The sequence below is a fragment of the Pan paniscus genome, chromosome 8 (assembly GCF_029289425.2).
Source record: "Pan paniscus chromosome 8, NHGRI_mPanPan1-v2.0_pri, whole genome shotgun sequence".
In the NCBI taxonomy this organism is placed as follows: Eukaryota; Metazoa; Chordata; class Mammalia; order Primates; family Hominidae; genus Pan; species Pan paniscus.
The window spans coordinates 112,117,930-112,135,212 of NC_073257.2; the positions used below are offsets into that span (position 1 = coordinate 112,117,930).

General features: G+C 44.2%; 2 protein-coding genes and 1 non-coding gene across 14 annotated transcripts in view; all 3 read right to left on the reverse strand.

The window, feature by feature from the left end:
- CHUK (component of inhibitor of nuclear factor kappa B kinase complex) overlaps positions 1–681 on the reverse strand; it is a 40,929-nt gene extending 40,248 nt beyond the window's left edge. For all 3 annotated transcript variants that reach the window (XM_008950784.3, XM_003825463.5, XM_055093277.1), the window contains exon 1: positions 429–681. In XM_008950784.3, the coding sequence (XP_008949032.1) occupies positions 429–533 (105 nt within the window). In that variant the 5' untranslated portion in view covers positions 534–681. The remainder of the gene's footprint in view (positions 1–428) is intronic.
- A 2,919-nt stretch (positions 682–3,600) lies between these two features.
- Positions 3,601–17,283, reverse strand: part of CWF19L1 (CWF19 like cell cycle control factor 1) — a 35,411-nt gene continuing 21,728 nt past the window's right edge. For 8 of the 10 annotated variants that reach the window (XM_003825465.5, XM_034931280.3, XM_008950786.4 and 5 more), the window contains 6 exons: positions 17,089–17,203; positions 14,990–15,069; positions 9,318–9,527; positions 8,145–8,264; positions 6,965–7,062; positions 3,601–4,672 (listed from right to left, as the gene is read on the reverse strand). In XM_003825465.5, coding sequence (XP_003825513.1) covers positions 4,528–4,672; positions 6,965–7,062; positions 8,145–8,264; positions 9,318–9,527; positions 14,990–15,069; positions 17,089–17,203 — 768 coding nt within the window. In that variant the 3' untranslated portion in view covers positions 3,601–4,527. The remainder of the gene's footprint in view (positions 4,673–6,964; positions 7,063–8,144; positions 8,265–9,317; positions 9,528–14,989; positions 15,070–17,088; positions 17,204–17,283) is intronic. The other 2 variants (XM_034931277.3, XM_034931276.3) reach the window with 1 other exon arrangement.
- On the reverse strand, positions 8,451–8,597 carry LOC112441084 (small nucleolar RNA SNORA12). Its single transcript, XR_003029061.1, has one exon. It is a non-coding gene; the product is annotated as a small nucleolar RNA SNORA12 (small nucleolar RNA).

Genomic DNA, 17,283 nt, shown 5'->3' on the forward strand with positions numbered 1-17,283 from the left:
CCCCAAGCGCGCGCGCGCGCGCGCACACACACACACACACACGGACGCACACATTCCAAAAGGCAGTCCCCTTCAGCCCTCTTCTCACACATTCGTGCTCCTACATACACACTGTGACGTGCATCTGCCTCACACACCCTGACACTCCACATTCACAGAGACACACACGCACTGTCACACTCAACTAAACACCTGGTCACAGCCTGACAGTCATACCCAAGTTCCCCGCAACAGCTCTATCTATGCCCAGTACCTCAAATACAACTTTGGACACACAGGCATAGTATCTTTCTCTCTAATACACACACACAAGCCCACTGGCCCCCAAATACTGCCCAAGGTCCCACCAACCATCTATCCCACACTGTCAGCCCTGTGTTCCACAGACGCTCAAACCCACCGCCGCTCCCTCTCACGCCCCGCCTCACCCGATGCTGGTACAGACAGACGTTCCCGAAGCCGCCGGTGCCCAGCCGCTCCCGCATCTCCCAGGGCCCGCCCGCGCCCGGCCGCAGCCCCGGGGGCCGCTCCATGGGGCGGGAGGGCAAGCGGCCTCAGGCTCCACAGTTGTTCCAAGGCCGGTTCCGGGCCGCCGATGCTCGCGCGTCTTTGTTCTCGCGAGAATGAATGCGTCACTTCCGGTAACCGCTGCGAGAAGGCCCTTCCCTAAGTTCTCCCAGGGCGCTGCCGGAGCCCTGCCGGCTAAGGGATGGGGAAACAAACAGGTACTCGGTCCGCTCTTTAAGTCCCCTACGTATTTTCCGGGAGGGCTGAACGGAACCACAATGTTTTTCTAGTCTTGGAAAACATAAGATCTCTCCAAACCCCACATTCCCGTCAAATCCACTTTTCAAAGCAGTCCAGTCTCTCCTGTATTTTTTTTTTTTTAATTAAGATAGGGTCTCGCTCCGTTGCCCAGGCTGGAGTGCAATGGCACGATCACGGCTCACTGCAGCCTCGACCTCCCGGAATTAAGCGATCTTCTCACCTCCCGAGTAGCTGGGATTGCAGGCGCGCACCACCTCGCTTGGCTAGTTTTTTATTTTTTGTAGACATGGTCTTGCTACGTTGCCCAGGCTGGTCCCGAACTCCTGGTCTCAAGTAGTCCTCCCACCTCGGCATCCCAGAGTGCTGGGATTATAGACATGAGCCACCGCGTCCAGCAATTAGTCTTTTCTAAACTTCATATTGTCTCTACTCCTATCTACACTTCACCTTTCTTCAGATCCCTGCCATCTATCCTCCAACTCCACCACCAGCTGATCCGGCACGCTAAAGACCACCAATGATTTAAAGGCTGCGAAATCGTTAAAATACTACGCTAGCAGGCCCACTAATGAATTAGCCTTCTTGTTCACTGACTTCCCAATACCCCTGCTCCAGGATATCCCGTCATCCCAAATGACTCAAGAATGTGACGCTATTCCGGAGTGAAGAGTGTTTCTCGGGATTTCGCGAGCTTTTTTCCTAGATGCCTCACAGAGCTTGCTGTCCGGCAGTCCAGTTATGGGTTTGCCAGCACAGTAGTTCATTGTGAGAAGTGTTTCTAATGGGTGCTACAGGGCTGCAGAGGCAAGCTTTGGGAATGCTGTTGGTGCAGCAAGTGCTTCCGGGTGGCGGATTGCCATAGCATAGGGGAAACAACTCCTGGTCTTCCATTTAAGAGGGTCATACCTTCACTGTACCTGGGGGATCTCAATACTCCAAGTAAAGGAATCAGCATGGAATCAAATTATTGAGAAATGTGATGCTGCAACCAGAATGTTGAACACTGCATGATACAGACGAAGTCGATGTTGTAGGTCATTAGTAACGTGGTATGGGAGGTTCTGGTTTCTTTAAGTGCATGGTTTCCATGGACTTGGAGATGATGGTGCCTCTGAGGACATGTCATTTAGAGCTGGGCAGACCGCACAGAGAATTGTGGTACAAATTGTTGTAACAGTATGAGGCCCTCTCATTTGCTGTATGTACAGCATGGCCAGTGCTAATGTGCTCAATTTCCATAGGTGGGGCTGTAATCTCGTAATTCCCAGTCAAAAGAGGTAGGAAGGGATGCTGAGGACCCAGGGATACTGATGATTGGGCTGACCCAGAAGTGGCCATCTTTGTGGAAACCAGGTTGGTTCCCTTGGTTAACTTTTTAAATGCCCCCATTCCCAGGGCCATGAGTAATTTGAGTTGTTTTTAGTTGTTGTTATTGTTTGAGATGGAGTTTCACTCTTGTCACCCAGGCTGGAGTGCAATGGTGTGATCTCAGCTCACTGCAACCTCCACCTCCAGGGTTCAAGCAATTCTACTGCCTCAGCCTCCCGAGTAGCTGGCATTACAGGTGCGTGCAACCACGCCCAGCTAATTTTTTGCATTTTTAGTAGAGACGGGGTTTCACCGTGTTGGCTAGGCTGGTCTCAAACTCCTGATCTCAGGTCATCTGCCTGCCTCAGCCTCCCGAAGTGCTGCAATCACAGGCATGAGCCACCTCGCCTGTTTTTTAAAAAGCCTAAGCCTGTTGACCCCAGGCTCCACAATCTTCAATTTTCCGAGTCTCAGTTTTTTTTTTCACGAGTAAAATAGAGGTAATACCTACCTCACAGAGATTTTGTGAAGATTAAATGAAACAGTGTCTGGACCATAAGTGCCCAATATAAAGGTAAAAATATTTTTCTTTTTGCGCCTAATATGTAGCATTCTCTTTGCTCCTTCTCTATGTAAATGTTAGATCACTATTTTCTTTTTTTTTTTTTTTTTTGAGACGGAGTCTCGCTCTGTCGCCCAGGCTGGAGTGCAGTGGCGCGATCTCGGCTCACTGCAAGCTCCGCCTCCCGGGTTCACGCCATTCTCCTGCCTCAGCCTCCCGAGTAGCTGGGACTACAGGCGCCCGCTACCACGCCCGGCTAATTTTTTGTATTTTTAGTAGAGACGGGGTTTCACCGTGTTAGCCAGGATGGTCTCGATCTCCTGACCTCGTGATCCGCCCGCCTCGGCCTCCCAAAGTGCTGGGATTACAGGCGTGAGCCACCGCGCCCGGCCAGGATCACTATTTTCAAGCACTCCTTAAATACTGATATTTCTCAGGTAATCATCTTCAGCTCAGGACTGTATTTACCCTATCTTAATTTCACCTATGGCCTATACCCTGATGATCCCCAAAGCCCTGTAACCAACCCAGGTACTGATGAGTTTAGAACTGCCCAGCAGCACAACAGACACATATTAGATATATCAAGCACCTAAAACAATATCCAAAGGAGAATTATCTTTTTTTTCTTAAATCTGTCCCTTCTATTCCCCATTAAACTGTAATCTCTGGGACAACAGGGACCATATTGGGACATGACTATGGTCCTGGAGCTTAGAAAAATGCCTGGCACACAGGAGTTAAATATCCGAAGGACTAAATGGGCTCTTATCTATGAAAAAGATGAATGCTTTAAGAGAAAAATAGCAAAAGCCTTGGATCCCTTTTCCACTTTGGGTTGTTCAGGGAGAAACTGCCCTGTGTGATTTTGGAGTAACAGCTGGGCCTAAAGCTCTAGCCCCTCCTATTACACATACTACTACATTTCAACGGTCACAGGCAACATGAACACAAGACACTTCTCAACCATGGAAAAACGTCTGGATTTCATTTGGTAGTTTAAAGGTTTTTGAAAATGTTGATATACACAAGCTGTACTTGGAGCTGGATGACAGACATAGGAGCTGGATGACAGACATACTTTTATTCTTTTATTTTTGAGATGGAGTTTCACTGTCACCCAGGCTGGAGTGCAATGGAGCGATCTTGGCTCACTGCAACCTCCACCTCCCAGGTTCAAGCGATTCTCCTGCCTCAGCCTCCTGAGTAGCTGGGATTACAAGCGCCTGGCACCACGCCCAGCTAATTTTTGTAGCTTTAGTAAAGACGGGGTTTCACCATGTTGGCCAGGCTGGTCTCAAACTCCTGACCTCAGGTGATCCACCTGCCTCGGCCTCCCAAAGTGCTGGGATTACAGGCGTGAGCCACTGCGCCCGGCCTTAACATAGGATTTTCATCCTAGAATGACTTTTCCCCAAAAAGATTCAATCTTAGGCCTCTTGCTGTAGGCAAGTTCCATGGGACTGCACAAAAGAGGCAGGGAAACAGTCCCCATGGGAGATTGTAGTTTCTTTAAAAATAGGCTTCTAGGCCAGGAATGGTGTCTCATGCTTGTAATCCCAGCAGGTTAAGAAGCCAAGGCAGAGGATCCCTTGAGCCTAGGCATTACAGACCAGCCTGGGCAACACAGGGAGACCCCCGTCTCTATAAAAAATCAAAAAAGTTTGCCAGGCATGGTAGCATGCGCCTGTGGTCCCAGCTACTCATGAGGCTGAGGTGGGAGGAACTCTAGAGCCCAGGAGGTTGAGGCTACAGTGAGCCACAGTTGTGCCACTGCAATCCTGCTTGGGTGACAGAGCGAGACTTTGTCTCAGAAAAAATTCTTTTAATTAAAAAAAAAAAAGCTTTACTACTTCCTATGGAGTTCATAAAAAGTTCTTCCCTTTGTTTTAGTCATCCAGAGTAAAGTCATAGGGCTCAAAGTCTTTCCGGAAGCGGCGAGCCAGGGTCTCCTCGTCTTCCTTGCTGATCTGACACTGCCTCCAGTCAGACTTATCAGGAACATTAAGGATGGCTTCACTGGCCAGGACCTCCCTGCAGAAATAGCACAAAGAAGTCAAAATGGAAACTATCAGCCTGAGCTCTCCTCAACATCACCCAAAGAAGGTATGCAAATTTCTCTGACTTTGCTCTCCTGCCCTGAGTGCCATCTCTGCCATACTGTTGATCAAAATCATACCCGTTTTAAATGACCAGCTCAGGTACTATATATTTCCTGATCCTTCAAACCCCACTTGCTTCTCCCTCTCTTAAAAAACTTGGAACTATATTATTGGTACTTAGAGAAGCAACACCACATAGAAAAAGGGCAGGCCCTGGTGTGAGAAAGATCAGAGACTGGATCCCATTTCCAGCTTTGCCACTTGCTGTCTATGATCTAGACAGATGATTTCATCTCTGAGTCTTGATTTCCTCACCTATGAAATGCAAATAAGAACACCCACCATACAGGGTTTTTGTGAGGTACAGAGATAACACAGTCAAAGTGCCATATTAGCTGTGATTACAACCTGCCTTAAACTGTAGTTTTGTCACCTCAACTAGACATGAGTTTGCAGAGTCAGGAGCCTAGTCATATCCACTCTGATTTAAAATTCCTCTGCCTCTCCTTCTAGGGGACTCAGGCCCACATAACAGCAGCACAAGCCCAATGTCAACAAAACAACTATCTTGGCTCTTAGGACTAAAGAATAACTACATACAGACACACTCACACACAAGCTGCCTTCTAATTGCCATTGCTTTATATTTTTATTTTTACTTATTTTGATATATTAGAAATAATTCTATTACACATTTATATGGTTCATTTTCCACTTTGAAGTTACAGTAAATAGAAGAGTTAGAAACAAATCATGAATTCTCTATAAGTCAAAGAACCTAAGCTCCCTGGGCAAACTTTGAGCCTATTTCAAATATAAAAGGAAAATAGAACTACCTTTCTTGTACAGCTGAAAAAAATATGCCATTTCAAATATTTTGTTAACTATAAAATGCTATATAACTATAAATTAGTATCTTGATAATTACTCAATATTGAAAATACATCATAAGCACAAAACCATTCAGAGAATCTTTTTGTGTGCTTTATACGCCTATGTGTATCTGCAATCGTGTGCTTATGTTGTCAATGTTCATAACCGCATCTGTTGCTGAGGCAACAACGAAAAGATCATGTCAGATGTCTGAATCTCGTAGCACACTTGTTCCCGTTTATCTTTTTGAAAAATGTAGACAACTACATTTACTGGACTTATCTAAGGGGGCAATCTCTTGGAGGCTTTCTGAATTAGTCCAAGACAGGTTCAAGGCTCACTCAAAGCCCATTTTTAACTAGGGGAGAAAAAACAGCTGCAAATCACAGACACCAGCATCAGATACTCTGTTCTACACATTTTCCACTCCCCTTCAAACTGTATCTTCTTGCCAGCAACTTCCCATCTTCAATCTTTGCTTAAGTTATGTTACTCCCTCTATGGTTTTGCAGTCATGTTTTGCCTGATACGAGGAACAGAACTGAAGCCTCCTCCAGGCCTTTACCATACTGTAGAACACTGAGGTTAAGACCTCAAGTTTTGAGGTCCAACAGGCCTGGGTTTGAACCTACCACTGTGTGACTAGGACAAGCTACCGAAGCTCTCTACAGCCTGCTATCCAGTGGGGTAACCATTAGCCAGGTATGGCTATTTAAATTTAAATTCTAATTAATTAAATAAAATAAAAAATTTAGTTCCTCAGTCACATTAGCCACATTTCAGCACTCAGTGGCCACAAGTGGCTAGTCACAACTGTATTGGACAGTGCAGATATTTGAGCATTTGCATCGTTGTGAAAAGTCTACCGGGCACTGCTCTAGAGCCTCATTTTCCACACTGGTAAATCGGGATGACAGTACCTACCTTACAGAGTTATGAAGATTAAATGAGTCATGTATGTGTAAAGTTCTTGGTACAGTTCTTGGCACAGAGTATGTGCTCAATTAAAGTTCCCTAGCACTTCTGGCTGGAATGCCCTCACCTCAATCTTTGCCCTCTAAATATGCCTCTCAGGTTCAACTTTGCCACTTTCATGAAGGCTTTCACCAACTAGAAATGAGCTGTCCCTTTTCTGAATTTCTACAGCACATTGTTCTCCAAAACTCTGTCATGGTACTCTTCACATTCTACATTACATTACTGTCATATATGTAAACATCTGCCCTAAGACCATGGGTCCTCTGGGGCAAGGACTGTTTACAATTTAGCTTTTTATCAATTGTCCCATGTAGCCCACCACTCTGTTCATAGCAGGTCTAGTGAAAATACATTGAAAAGAAGAAAAACATACCTTCCAAACTGCAAAGGAAAATTCTTTTTAATTCTGTGGAAAAGCTTTTCTCCTGTGTCAAGTTCAACATAAAAATATGCTGCTCCTGGCTGTGCAATCTAAAGTAAACAGAGTTGTATGAGGATGTCCAATAATGCTTTAAAAATCTATAATCCGAGTTCATCTCTAGGCAAATAATTCAGTCTAAATGCACAAGAAAAAAAGATATGTATGTTGCTATAGATCCCAAGCCACTTAGTGGAACTAGGGCTTAAAAAGTCTAACTGGAAGATACTAACAATATCCTCCCAGTGGCATCTATCCTTCTAAGTTCCTACCTTAGGAAATTCTAATTTCTTGCTCTTCCCAGGAAAGCACTAAACTTTGGAGTAATGCCCTGTTCATCTCCAGTCTAGTCAATACCCAGTGCTCTAGTTCCAAATTGTCCACTGCCTCTTTTTTTTTTTTTTAAGAGACAGGGTCTTGCTATGTTGCCCAGGCTGAAGTACAGTGGTGCAATCATACCTCACTGCATCCTCAAACTCCTAGGCTTAAGTGATCCTCCTGACTCTCAGCCTCCTGAGTAGCTAAGACTACAGGCACATGCCACCATGCCAAGCTTATTTTTTTATTTTTTGTAGAGACAAGGTGTCTCACTTTGTTGCCCAGGCTGGTATCAAACTCCTGGCTTCAAGTGCTCCTCCTGCCTCAGCCTCCCAAAGTGTTGGATTACAGGTGTGAGCTACCATGCCCAACCCATTGCCTATTTAATAACATTTTTGGAATGCCTTGATAGCTCAACATGTCAAAAACCTTAGGCTCAACATGTCAAAAACCAGATCTTGCCAGGCGTGGGTGGCTCATGCCTGTAATACCTTTGGGAGGCCGAGGCAGGCAGATCACAAGGTCAGGAGTTCGAGACCAGCCTGGCCAATATGGTGAAACCCCGTCTCGACTAAAAATACAAAAAGTAGCCAGGTATGGTGGCGCATGCCTGTAGTCCCAGCTACTGGGGAGGCTGAAGCAGGAGAATCACTTGAACCCGGAAGGCAGAGGTTGCAGTGAGCCAAGATCATGCCACTGCACTCCAACCTGGGCAACAGAGCGACTCTGTCTCAAACAAACAAACAAACAAACAACAAACAACAACAAAAAAAACAGATCTTTACTCTTCCCTGAATATCACCATCCCCTGTTTCACCTGCTTGATGTCAGAGTGCTCTGGGATTTCCAACAGCTCTATCTGCTGCTCCTGTGCCTGGGTAATGAAGGCATCTTTAATGTCATCAGTAGTAGAGCAGCTGATTGGGACAGGAATGACCTGGGGGTTGGGGAGACAGGAGAAATTCTTTGTGCAGGTCCCAGAGAAGTTGTGCCTGCACAGTCTCTGAGAAGTAGCAAATCCATCACAGGAGTGGAGAAACACCCCTCAGCACAGAATATCCTCAGGCCAGACAAGCCTGTGTCAGCCTGTCTGTAAGGACTTAAACTTATGAGATAGCCTGCCACATGTGGGAGCCATTCTCTCATGCAGGAAAGGCTTAAGAGAGATATCTCTGTCACAAGCCTTTGCCATCTCCGATATTATATATGTGGCAGAGTTAGGCCCATTTGAAAACTTAACAAATGTGCCAAAAAGAAAACCACCACAACTACAAATGATTTACAATCTGATTTTCTGAGCTGCTAGCCCCATGCAGGCTTTGAGACTATTTCCTACCACTAAGCTTTCCCTCATGCTGGGCCTCCACACAAAATACTCACTTTCTTCCAAATTCTTATCCAGCAAGCCCCACATATTCCTTGGAACTTCCTCAACTACCCATTCCTTTTCTAAACAAGGAACCTACTATCTATGCTGTTTACATGTACTGACCACACACTTCCCTGTGAAGTCTCTGGGGTTACCACCAGATACTCTTTAAAAACTTTTTAAATGAATGTTATTTAAATATTAATATAAAAATATTAAATATTTTACATATTAAAGCTAAACTTTATATAATTTTTTTTTTAAAAGATGGAGTCTCGCTGTGTTGCCCAGGCTGGAGTGCAGTGGCACAATCTCAGCTCACTGCAACCTCTACCTCCCAGGTTCAAGCTATTCTCCTGTCTCAGCCTCCCGAGTAGCTGGGATTACAGGCATGCACCACCATGCCCAGCTAATTTTTTTGTACTTTTAGTAGAGACAGGGTTTCACCGTGTTGCCCAGGCTGGTCTTGAACTCCTGAGCTCAGGCAATCCAACCGCTTTGGCCTCCCAAAGTGCTAGGATTACAGGCGTGAGCCACCTCGCCCAGCCTATTTAAATACTTATTTACCAATATCAAAGTCCCCATAGCGCCCTTCCAAGTTTCTATGAACAGACCACCTACCTGTAGCTGGAGGTGATGGCTCTTATAATTTCTCTCAAATACAACACACCGTTTCCCTCGACTCTTAAAGAACCGTCTCAGAGTGGCCTTATACTTCTCCACCTCTTCTACCACCTCTGCTGAAAGCTCCACCACTGACTGGTAGTGTCCAATAGGCAGGATGAGGACATGGTCATCAGATAAGCCTCCTTTGGCCAGGGCAAGGTAGCACTGAAGAAGCAGCACACAGAATTGAGACATCAATACAGCATGTAGGATTCTCCAGGGAGAAAAGCCTATACAAAAAGTGAGCCTGAGGGTGTAGGTGAAAGTACTTGAGGTTATTAATAAAAATTCTTTCTTGAAAAAATCTGATTTTAGAGATTGTAGCAACAATGTTCTCAGGTATCCGCTGAAGAGTGAGATTCGGCATAAAAAATTTCTATGCAAGTAGCAAATGAACTAGGAGCAAATGAATTGGGAGAGGCACACAAGCAGGCTTTTGGCTTCAAACACACTGAGCTGAGGGAGACCAGAACAAATCGCTGGGTTTTCCCTCCCATGCTCCAAACTTGAAAACAGTTTTTCAGTTTTTATCACCCTCAACCACAAAAAGATACAACTTCTGATTTCAAAATGACCACTTTCAGCTGGGGTAGTGGCTCACGCTTGTAATCCCAAAACTTTGAGAGGCCGAGGCAGGTGGACCGCCTGAGGTCAGAAGTTCCAGACTAGGCTGACCAATATGGTGAAACTTCATTTCTACTAAAAATACAAAAATTAGCCAGGCCTGTGATGGCATGTGCCTGTAGTCCCAGCTACTCGGGAGGCTGAGACAGGAGAATTGCTTGAACCCGGGAGGCAGAGGTTGCAGTGAGCCGAGATCGCGCCACTACACTCCAGCCTGGGTGACAGAGCGAGACTCCGTCTCAAAAAAAAAAAAAAAAAAAAAAAAATGACCCCTTTCTGCCTCCCCAGTAACTTTCATTCCCACCCCCACCCCCGAATATACTCCTTGGGCTCACAAAAAAAGCTAAGATGGCATGATTAGCATCTAATGTTCCTAAGCCTTAAGCTGCTGACTAAATTCTACAAAACAAAAGCAAACATACAACCTAACGGGGTAGAAGGAAAGTAAAACCTCAAACTCAGATGCATCCAAAGAGGCAGAAAAGAATGATTTCCAACAATGGATGTCAGCCTTTAATGGCAACTAAAAATATTTCTGTAAAAACCAAAACATGCAAGAATGGTCTACCACTCAGATATTCTCTGATGGGAAGATGCCATGAGTGAGCACAGAAGGGCCCAATGAGTACCAGTACAGGCAAATATAGATACGTTAGAAAACAATTATCCAGACCGGGTGCGTTGGCTCATGACTGTAATCCCAGCACTTTGGGAGGCCAAGGCAAATGGATCGCGAGGTCAGGAGTTCAAGACCAGCCTGGCCAACAAGGTGAAACCCCGTCTCTACTAAAAATACAAAAATTAGCTGGGCATGGTGGCACGTGCCTATAATCCCAGCTACTTGGGAGGCTGAAGCAGGTGAATTGCTTGAACCTGGAAGGCAGAGGTTACAGTGAGCCGAGATCGTGCCACTGCACTCCAGCCTGGGCGACAGAACAAGACTGTCTCGGGAAAAAAAATAAAAAATTATTCCAACTATGCTCTTAGTGTGGTGGGCTCAAAGTTAAGGCTGAAGGAAGGAATCATTTCTCGTCTATAATTAGAAAGTCCAACAGAATGACAGGATATGTATTGGAAAGATACTAAAGCATGATTGTCCTTGATTTGTTTGGCAGAGAGGACTGAGCATATTGACAAAGTTAATTTTCCAGATGACTAAAGTTGATGAAAACCTCACAGGCACTAAAAACTTTTTTTTATTTGTATAATAACCACTTTATATTGTATTTGTTTAAAAGGTTACTCTAGAAGCCTGAGTCGTCTAGCTATTTTTGTCAGAAGGTCACTGCCATAAACATCAGCTTCTCTATTATGATGTGCATTCTTTAGGTAATGATGTCTAAACTAAAGAGCTCCTCTGCACCATCTCTAATCCTGTACTTGCAATTTTTGTGAATAGTTTCACGCTTGCCTAATCTCCTCTCTCTTTCAAACTCTCACCTTCTAATCTGTTCTATACTAGAATTATCTCTAACCATGTGTAAATAGGACCTGGATAAATGGTTCTCCCCGTAAGTAAAATGCATTGATTTTGCAATAATTATTTTAGACTCTCAGCAGCCCTTCCCCCTTTTTACTAATCTGTGGCTATGGACCATCAGCACAATTCTATGTACTACCTTTGAGGAAGGCACGACAAAGAGAAAGCCAGGGAAAAAATTTAAAAAACAAAAAAAGGCAATCAAAAAGAATAGTTGCAGGGAGGAGATCCCAAACTCTTCCACAGACACCCAGAGGTCATTACAGGTTTGTAAGAGGTTTCTACCTAAGGACAGTGTAGACTCTAGGCTGAAAGACTCATGTGGCCTACTTGGGATGTTGGGTTGGGCCACAAACAGGACCTTTTTCCCCTCTAGTTTCAGGCCTAGATGAGAAGAAAACAGGTTTCCTTGATTGTTGCCCAGGCCCACACCCTGAGTTAGAGTAACCTGGACAATAGAAAGATGAATGGAAAAGAAAAGTCACTTCTCACTGAGGCCTAGAGCAGCATTGAGCTATGTCACACATTCCAAATCTCTTATCTCCTGCATGTGATCTTGAACCTATTGAAGCTTCCCAAACAGAAGGCAATTCAAAGCCTAACTTACTATACAAATTGTGTGGGAGAGAAAAATGGCATAAACTAATCCAAAGAGGAAAAAAGATGCAAGAGATCATCCAAAAAGGGCACTGCTATAAAAGCTAGAGCTTCTCAAGTTTGCTCTTATTCCACTGAAGACTTCATCCATAGGTTCTATGGCTCAGTTGTGTCACCGGCCTTGACTTCATTAGTGCTCTCCCTAGAGATAGGAGTGTGCCACTAATTAAGCCTTTTTTTTTTTTTTTTTTTTTTTTGTGACAGAGTCTTGCTCTGTCCCCCAGGCTGGAGTGCAGTGGCGCGATCTTGGCCTGCAACCTCCACCTCCCAGGTTCAAGCAATTCTCTGCCTCAGCCTCCTGAGTAGCTGGGATTGCAGGCGCCCGCCACCACGCCCAGCTAATTTTTGTATTTTCAGTAGAGACAGGGTTTCACCTTCTTGGCCAGGCTGGTCTTGAACTCCTGACCTCGTGATCCACCTGCCTCAGCTTCCCAAAGTGCTGGGATTACAGCCGTGAGCAGGCGTCAGCCACTGCACCTGGCCAAGACATTTTTTAAAATGTAAAAGACTGAGACTCTTCAGGTGGAAACAACACAGGCAGAAGTGTAACTCCTTAAAGTGTAAGATGAAATTGAGACTCTAGTCAGTCTACAGGAAGGAAGACACAAAAAAGCGTCCTCAGATTGTTAGGATAAGTTGAAAGGATCAACCCCAGAAACCAAAAGTAGAACAAATCAATGAGAAATGGATGAAGGCACCTGTCTTCAGAAGCACTACACACTTAAGGAATTGTCTTAGTCCATCTTGTGTTGCTATAATAGAATACCACAGACTATAATTTATATGAATAGAAATCTATTTGGCTTGTGGTTCTGTAGACTGGGAAGTCGAAGTGCATAGCACTGGCACCTGGCAATGGCCTTCGTGCTGCATCATCCCATGGCAGAAGGGCAAGTGAGGGTGAGAGTAAAGAAGCAAAAGGGGACCTGAACTCACTTTAACAAAGCCACTCTCATGATAACCCACTACTGTGATAACATTAATCCATTCATGAGGGCAGAGTCCTTATGACCAAATCACCTCTTATTAGGCCCCACCTCCCAAAACTGTCACAAAACAAAAATGACTTATAAATATTTTCCTCAGGAATCTTGGGGAACATCCAATTCTAGTCACTGGTGACTATAGTGTTAAAAATTAAGTTTTCTTCATTCTAAATGAATGAAAAAGAACAATGGTCTATAGAAAACCCAGGGAAATCAGAGTCAAAGACTGGTATTATTTAATGTCTAATCCAGCCCTACCCAAGCAAAAGTATCTGGGGAAATGTGAAATAGAATGACTTTCCCATGAGACACACACATTCAAGCTTTCCACCACCTGAATAAAATCATACTCAAGACCATCCCGTTCTCATAGTCTGATTCAATGCTTACCAAACAACCATATCATCATTATCTTGGGTTCCTAGATACTCACACCAGGAGTGTGAATATGGGTATTCCTGTCATTAGTAAGCTACACCCTCCACTACTAAGCAAAACTGAAATTTTATCTTTGATGTGATCAGTTAGTGTGAATCAGCTTCCAGCATTACATAATTCCAGATAAAAATTCATAGGCCGGGCGTGGTGGCTCACGCCTGTATTCCCAGCACTTTGGGAGGCTGAGGCGGGCAGATCACCTGAGGTCGGGAGTTTGAGACCAGCCTGGCCAGCAGGGTGAAACCCTGTCTCTACTAAAAATACAAAAATTAGCCGGATGTGATGGCAGGTGCCTGTAATCCCAGCTACTTGGGAAGCTGAGGCAGGATAATCACTTGAACCCGGGAGGCAGAGGTTGCAGTGAACTGAGATCATGCCATTGCACTCCAACCTGGGCAACAGAGCGAGACTCCATCTCAAAAAAAAAAAAAAAAAAAAATCATAAGGCTCTAGTTTCTGAATCTGAAGCTATAAAAAGAATATCAACATTTTTAACCCAATACAGGTATATAAGCAACAGAAGACTGCCTTTTTAGGACAAAGAAAATCACTTTAAATGGTAATTAGCAAAAGGAACTCATCACTCTCAATTAGACGGGCTAAAAAATACAGAGAGTCCAAGAAGTATATAAAAGCATCACCCCTAGAGAACCATACCTATTTATGAGAGAGGAAAAGAGAGCTATCTTGTAAAACTGGCTATTGCTATAACAAATGTTGACAGGCATGTGGAAAAGCAGAAACCTTCATACACTGCTGGTGGGAATATAAGATGGTGCAGTCATTTTGGAAAACAGTTTAGCAGTTTCTTAAAAGTTAAACATAAATTTACTATATAACCTAGCAAATCCATTCCTAGGTCTATCCAAAATATAGACCATTCCTAGGTCTATATCCACACAAAGACTTGCATGCAGATATTTTATGGGAGCATTATTTCTAATAGCCATAAAGTAGAAACAACCCAAATGTCCATCAGCTGATGAACAGATATAGACGAAATGTGGTACATCTATACACTGGAATATGATTTGGCAATAAAAAGGAATGAAATACTGATACATGCTGCAACATGGATGAACCTCAAGAATAGTATGCTAAGTAAAAGAAGCTAGACACAAAAGACCACATGTTGTATGATTCCATTTATAAGAAATGTCCAAAAATGGCAAACTATGGAGATAGTAAGTAGACTAGTTGCTGCCTGAGGCTAAAGTTGGGAATAGGGATTAACTGTAAATGGGCATAAGAGATCTTACTGCAATGATAAAAATGTTCTAAAACTATACCACGTGATGGTGGCATAACTCAGTAACCTTACGAAAATCACCGAATCATACACTTAAACATGGGTAAATGTTATATGTAGATTATGCCTCAATAAAGTTAATAAAAAACAAATAGGCATCTCCTTCTCTATAAAGTCCAAGGAAGTAACTCACATGTGTGCCGATGTTGACCACCAAATGTTTTTCCACTTCAGGGCTAGCAAGGCAAAACCAGCAGGGTCCTGGAGGCTGAGCTTCATGTAAAAGAAAGCCAGGTGTTACTATGGTCCAAGCACTACAGCATATAATCACCCCACAGAACTCAGCTTTGTCTGATTTTTATATCCTGAAAAGACTGGTATACAACACTGCCACAATGGGCTGAGCCTGTGCTCCTCACTATGACCCCCTATGAACATTTTCAATGAAATTAAACTTCCATTAGAATTTGTAACCAATCCACAGGTAGGTAACCCACAAGTGCAAAATCACACACTGACTAAAGTAGCACATAACTGGCAATAGGCTACAACAAAAGAACACTGAACTGGGTGTCAGGAGCCCCAATTAAAGCCCCAGCTATGCCATTAGCCATGACCCTGGAAAATTTACCCTCCCAAGGTCAGCTTCTTGTGTGAAACAAAAAGATGAAGAAAGAGAATCTCAATGAAACACTCTTAAAGTCCTTCCTTCGAGTTTGATCATTCTATTATTTTATGAACCCATATTGGTTTTGGAGGCTCTTTACCTCATTATGTTTTACAGACACAAAGGAAAGGTGCTTTTTCCATAGTACAGGAAGCACCTCAGAACAGCCTCGAAGTCAGGCCATTCTTATTTTATTTTTTTTGAGACGGAGTCTCGCTCTGTCGCCCAGGGTGGAGTACAGTGGCGCGATCTCGGCTCACTGCAAGCTCCGCCTCCCAGGTTCGTGCCATTCTCCTGCCTCAGCCTCCTAAGTAGCTGGGACTACGGGCGTCTGCCACCACGCCTGGTTAATTTTTTGTATTTTTAGTAGAGACGGGGTTTCACCATGTTAGCCAGGATGGTCTCGATCTCCTGACCTCATGATCCGCCCACCTCGGCTTCCCAAAGTGCTGGGATTATAGGCGTGAGCCACCGCGCCCGGCCCGTTATTTTATTTTTTTGAGACAGGGCCTTGCTCTGTCACCCAGGTTGGAGTGCAGTGGTGCAGTCTTGGCTCACTGCAATCTCCGCCTCCTGGGTTCAAGCAATTCTCATGCCTCAGCCTCCTGAGGAGCTGGGACTACAGGTGGGTGCCACCATGCCTTGCTAATTTTTTGTATTTTTAGTAGAGACAGGGTTTCACCATGTTGGCCAGGCTGGTCTCCAACTCCTGGCCTTAAGTGATCCACCCGCTTCGGCCACCCAAAGTGCTGGGATTACAGTTAGTGTGAATCAGTTTCCAGCATTACATAATTCTAGATAAAATTCATAAAGCTCTAGTTTCTGAATCTGAAGCTATAAAAAGAATATCAACTTTTTTTTTTTTTTGAGATGGAGTCTCACTCTGTCACCCAGGCTGGAGTGCAATGGCATCATCTCGGCTCACTGCAACCTCTGCCTCCTGGGTTCAAGCAATTCTCCCACCTCAGCCTCCTGAGTAGCTGGGACTACAGGAGCGTGCCACCACACCTGGCTAATTTTTGTATTTTTAGTAGAGAAGGGGTTTCACTATGTTGGCCAGGCTGGTCTCAAAATTCTGAACTTGTGATCCGCCTGGCTCAGCCTCCCAAAGTACAGGATTACAGGCATGAGCCCCCGCACCTGGCCAAGAATATCAACACTTTTATCCCAATATGGGTATATAAGCAACAGAAGACTGCCTTTTTAGGACAAAGAAAATTGCTTTAAATGGTAATTAGCAAAAGGAACTCATCACTCTCAAGTAGACGGGCTAAAAATACAGAGTCCAAGAAGTATATAAAAGCATCACCCCTAGAGAACCATACCTATTTATGAGACAGGAAAAGAGGGAGCTATCTTGTAAAACTGGCTATTGCTATAACAAATGTTGACAGGGATGTGGAAAAGCAGAAACCTTCATACATTGCCAGTGGGAATATAAGATGGTGCAGTCACCACACCTGGCCAAGGCCATGTTTATATTTTATTTTTACTGTTGGTCCTAATGACTCATTGCACAATTCTCCCCTGCCAGAAGAGGCTCTCTTAGCAATGCTGCTTTCCAAAGAAAAGCCAAAATAACAGTTACTGTTCATAGAAGAAACCTCTGGAATAAAGGTACTTACGAGGTTTGCGAGGCTGCTTTGGATGAGGAGAAGATTTGCTATCTCTACCTGTGGATGAACGCTTCCTTCCCTGCTTTTCATTTAAATCAAAGAAAAACTGACAGGCTGATTCTTCCTGGAATGGCCAAAAGCAGAAGATTAAATGTTATTCAACTAACCTTTAGATAAGTAGCCGACCACTCACATACAAGGGAA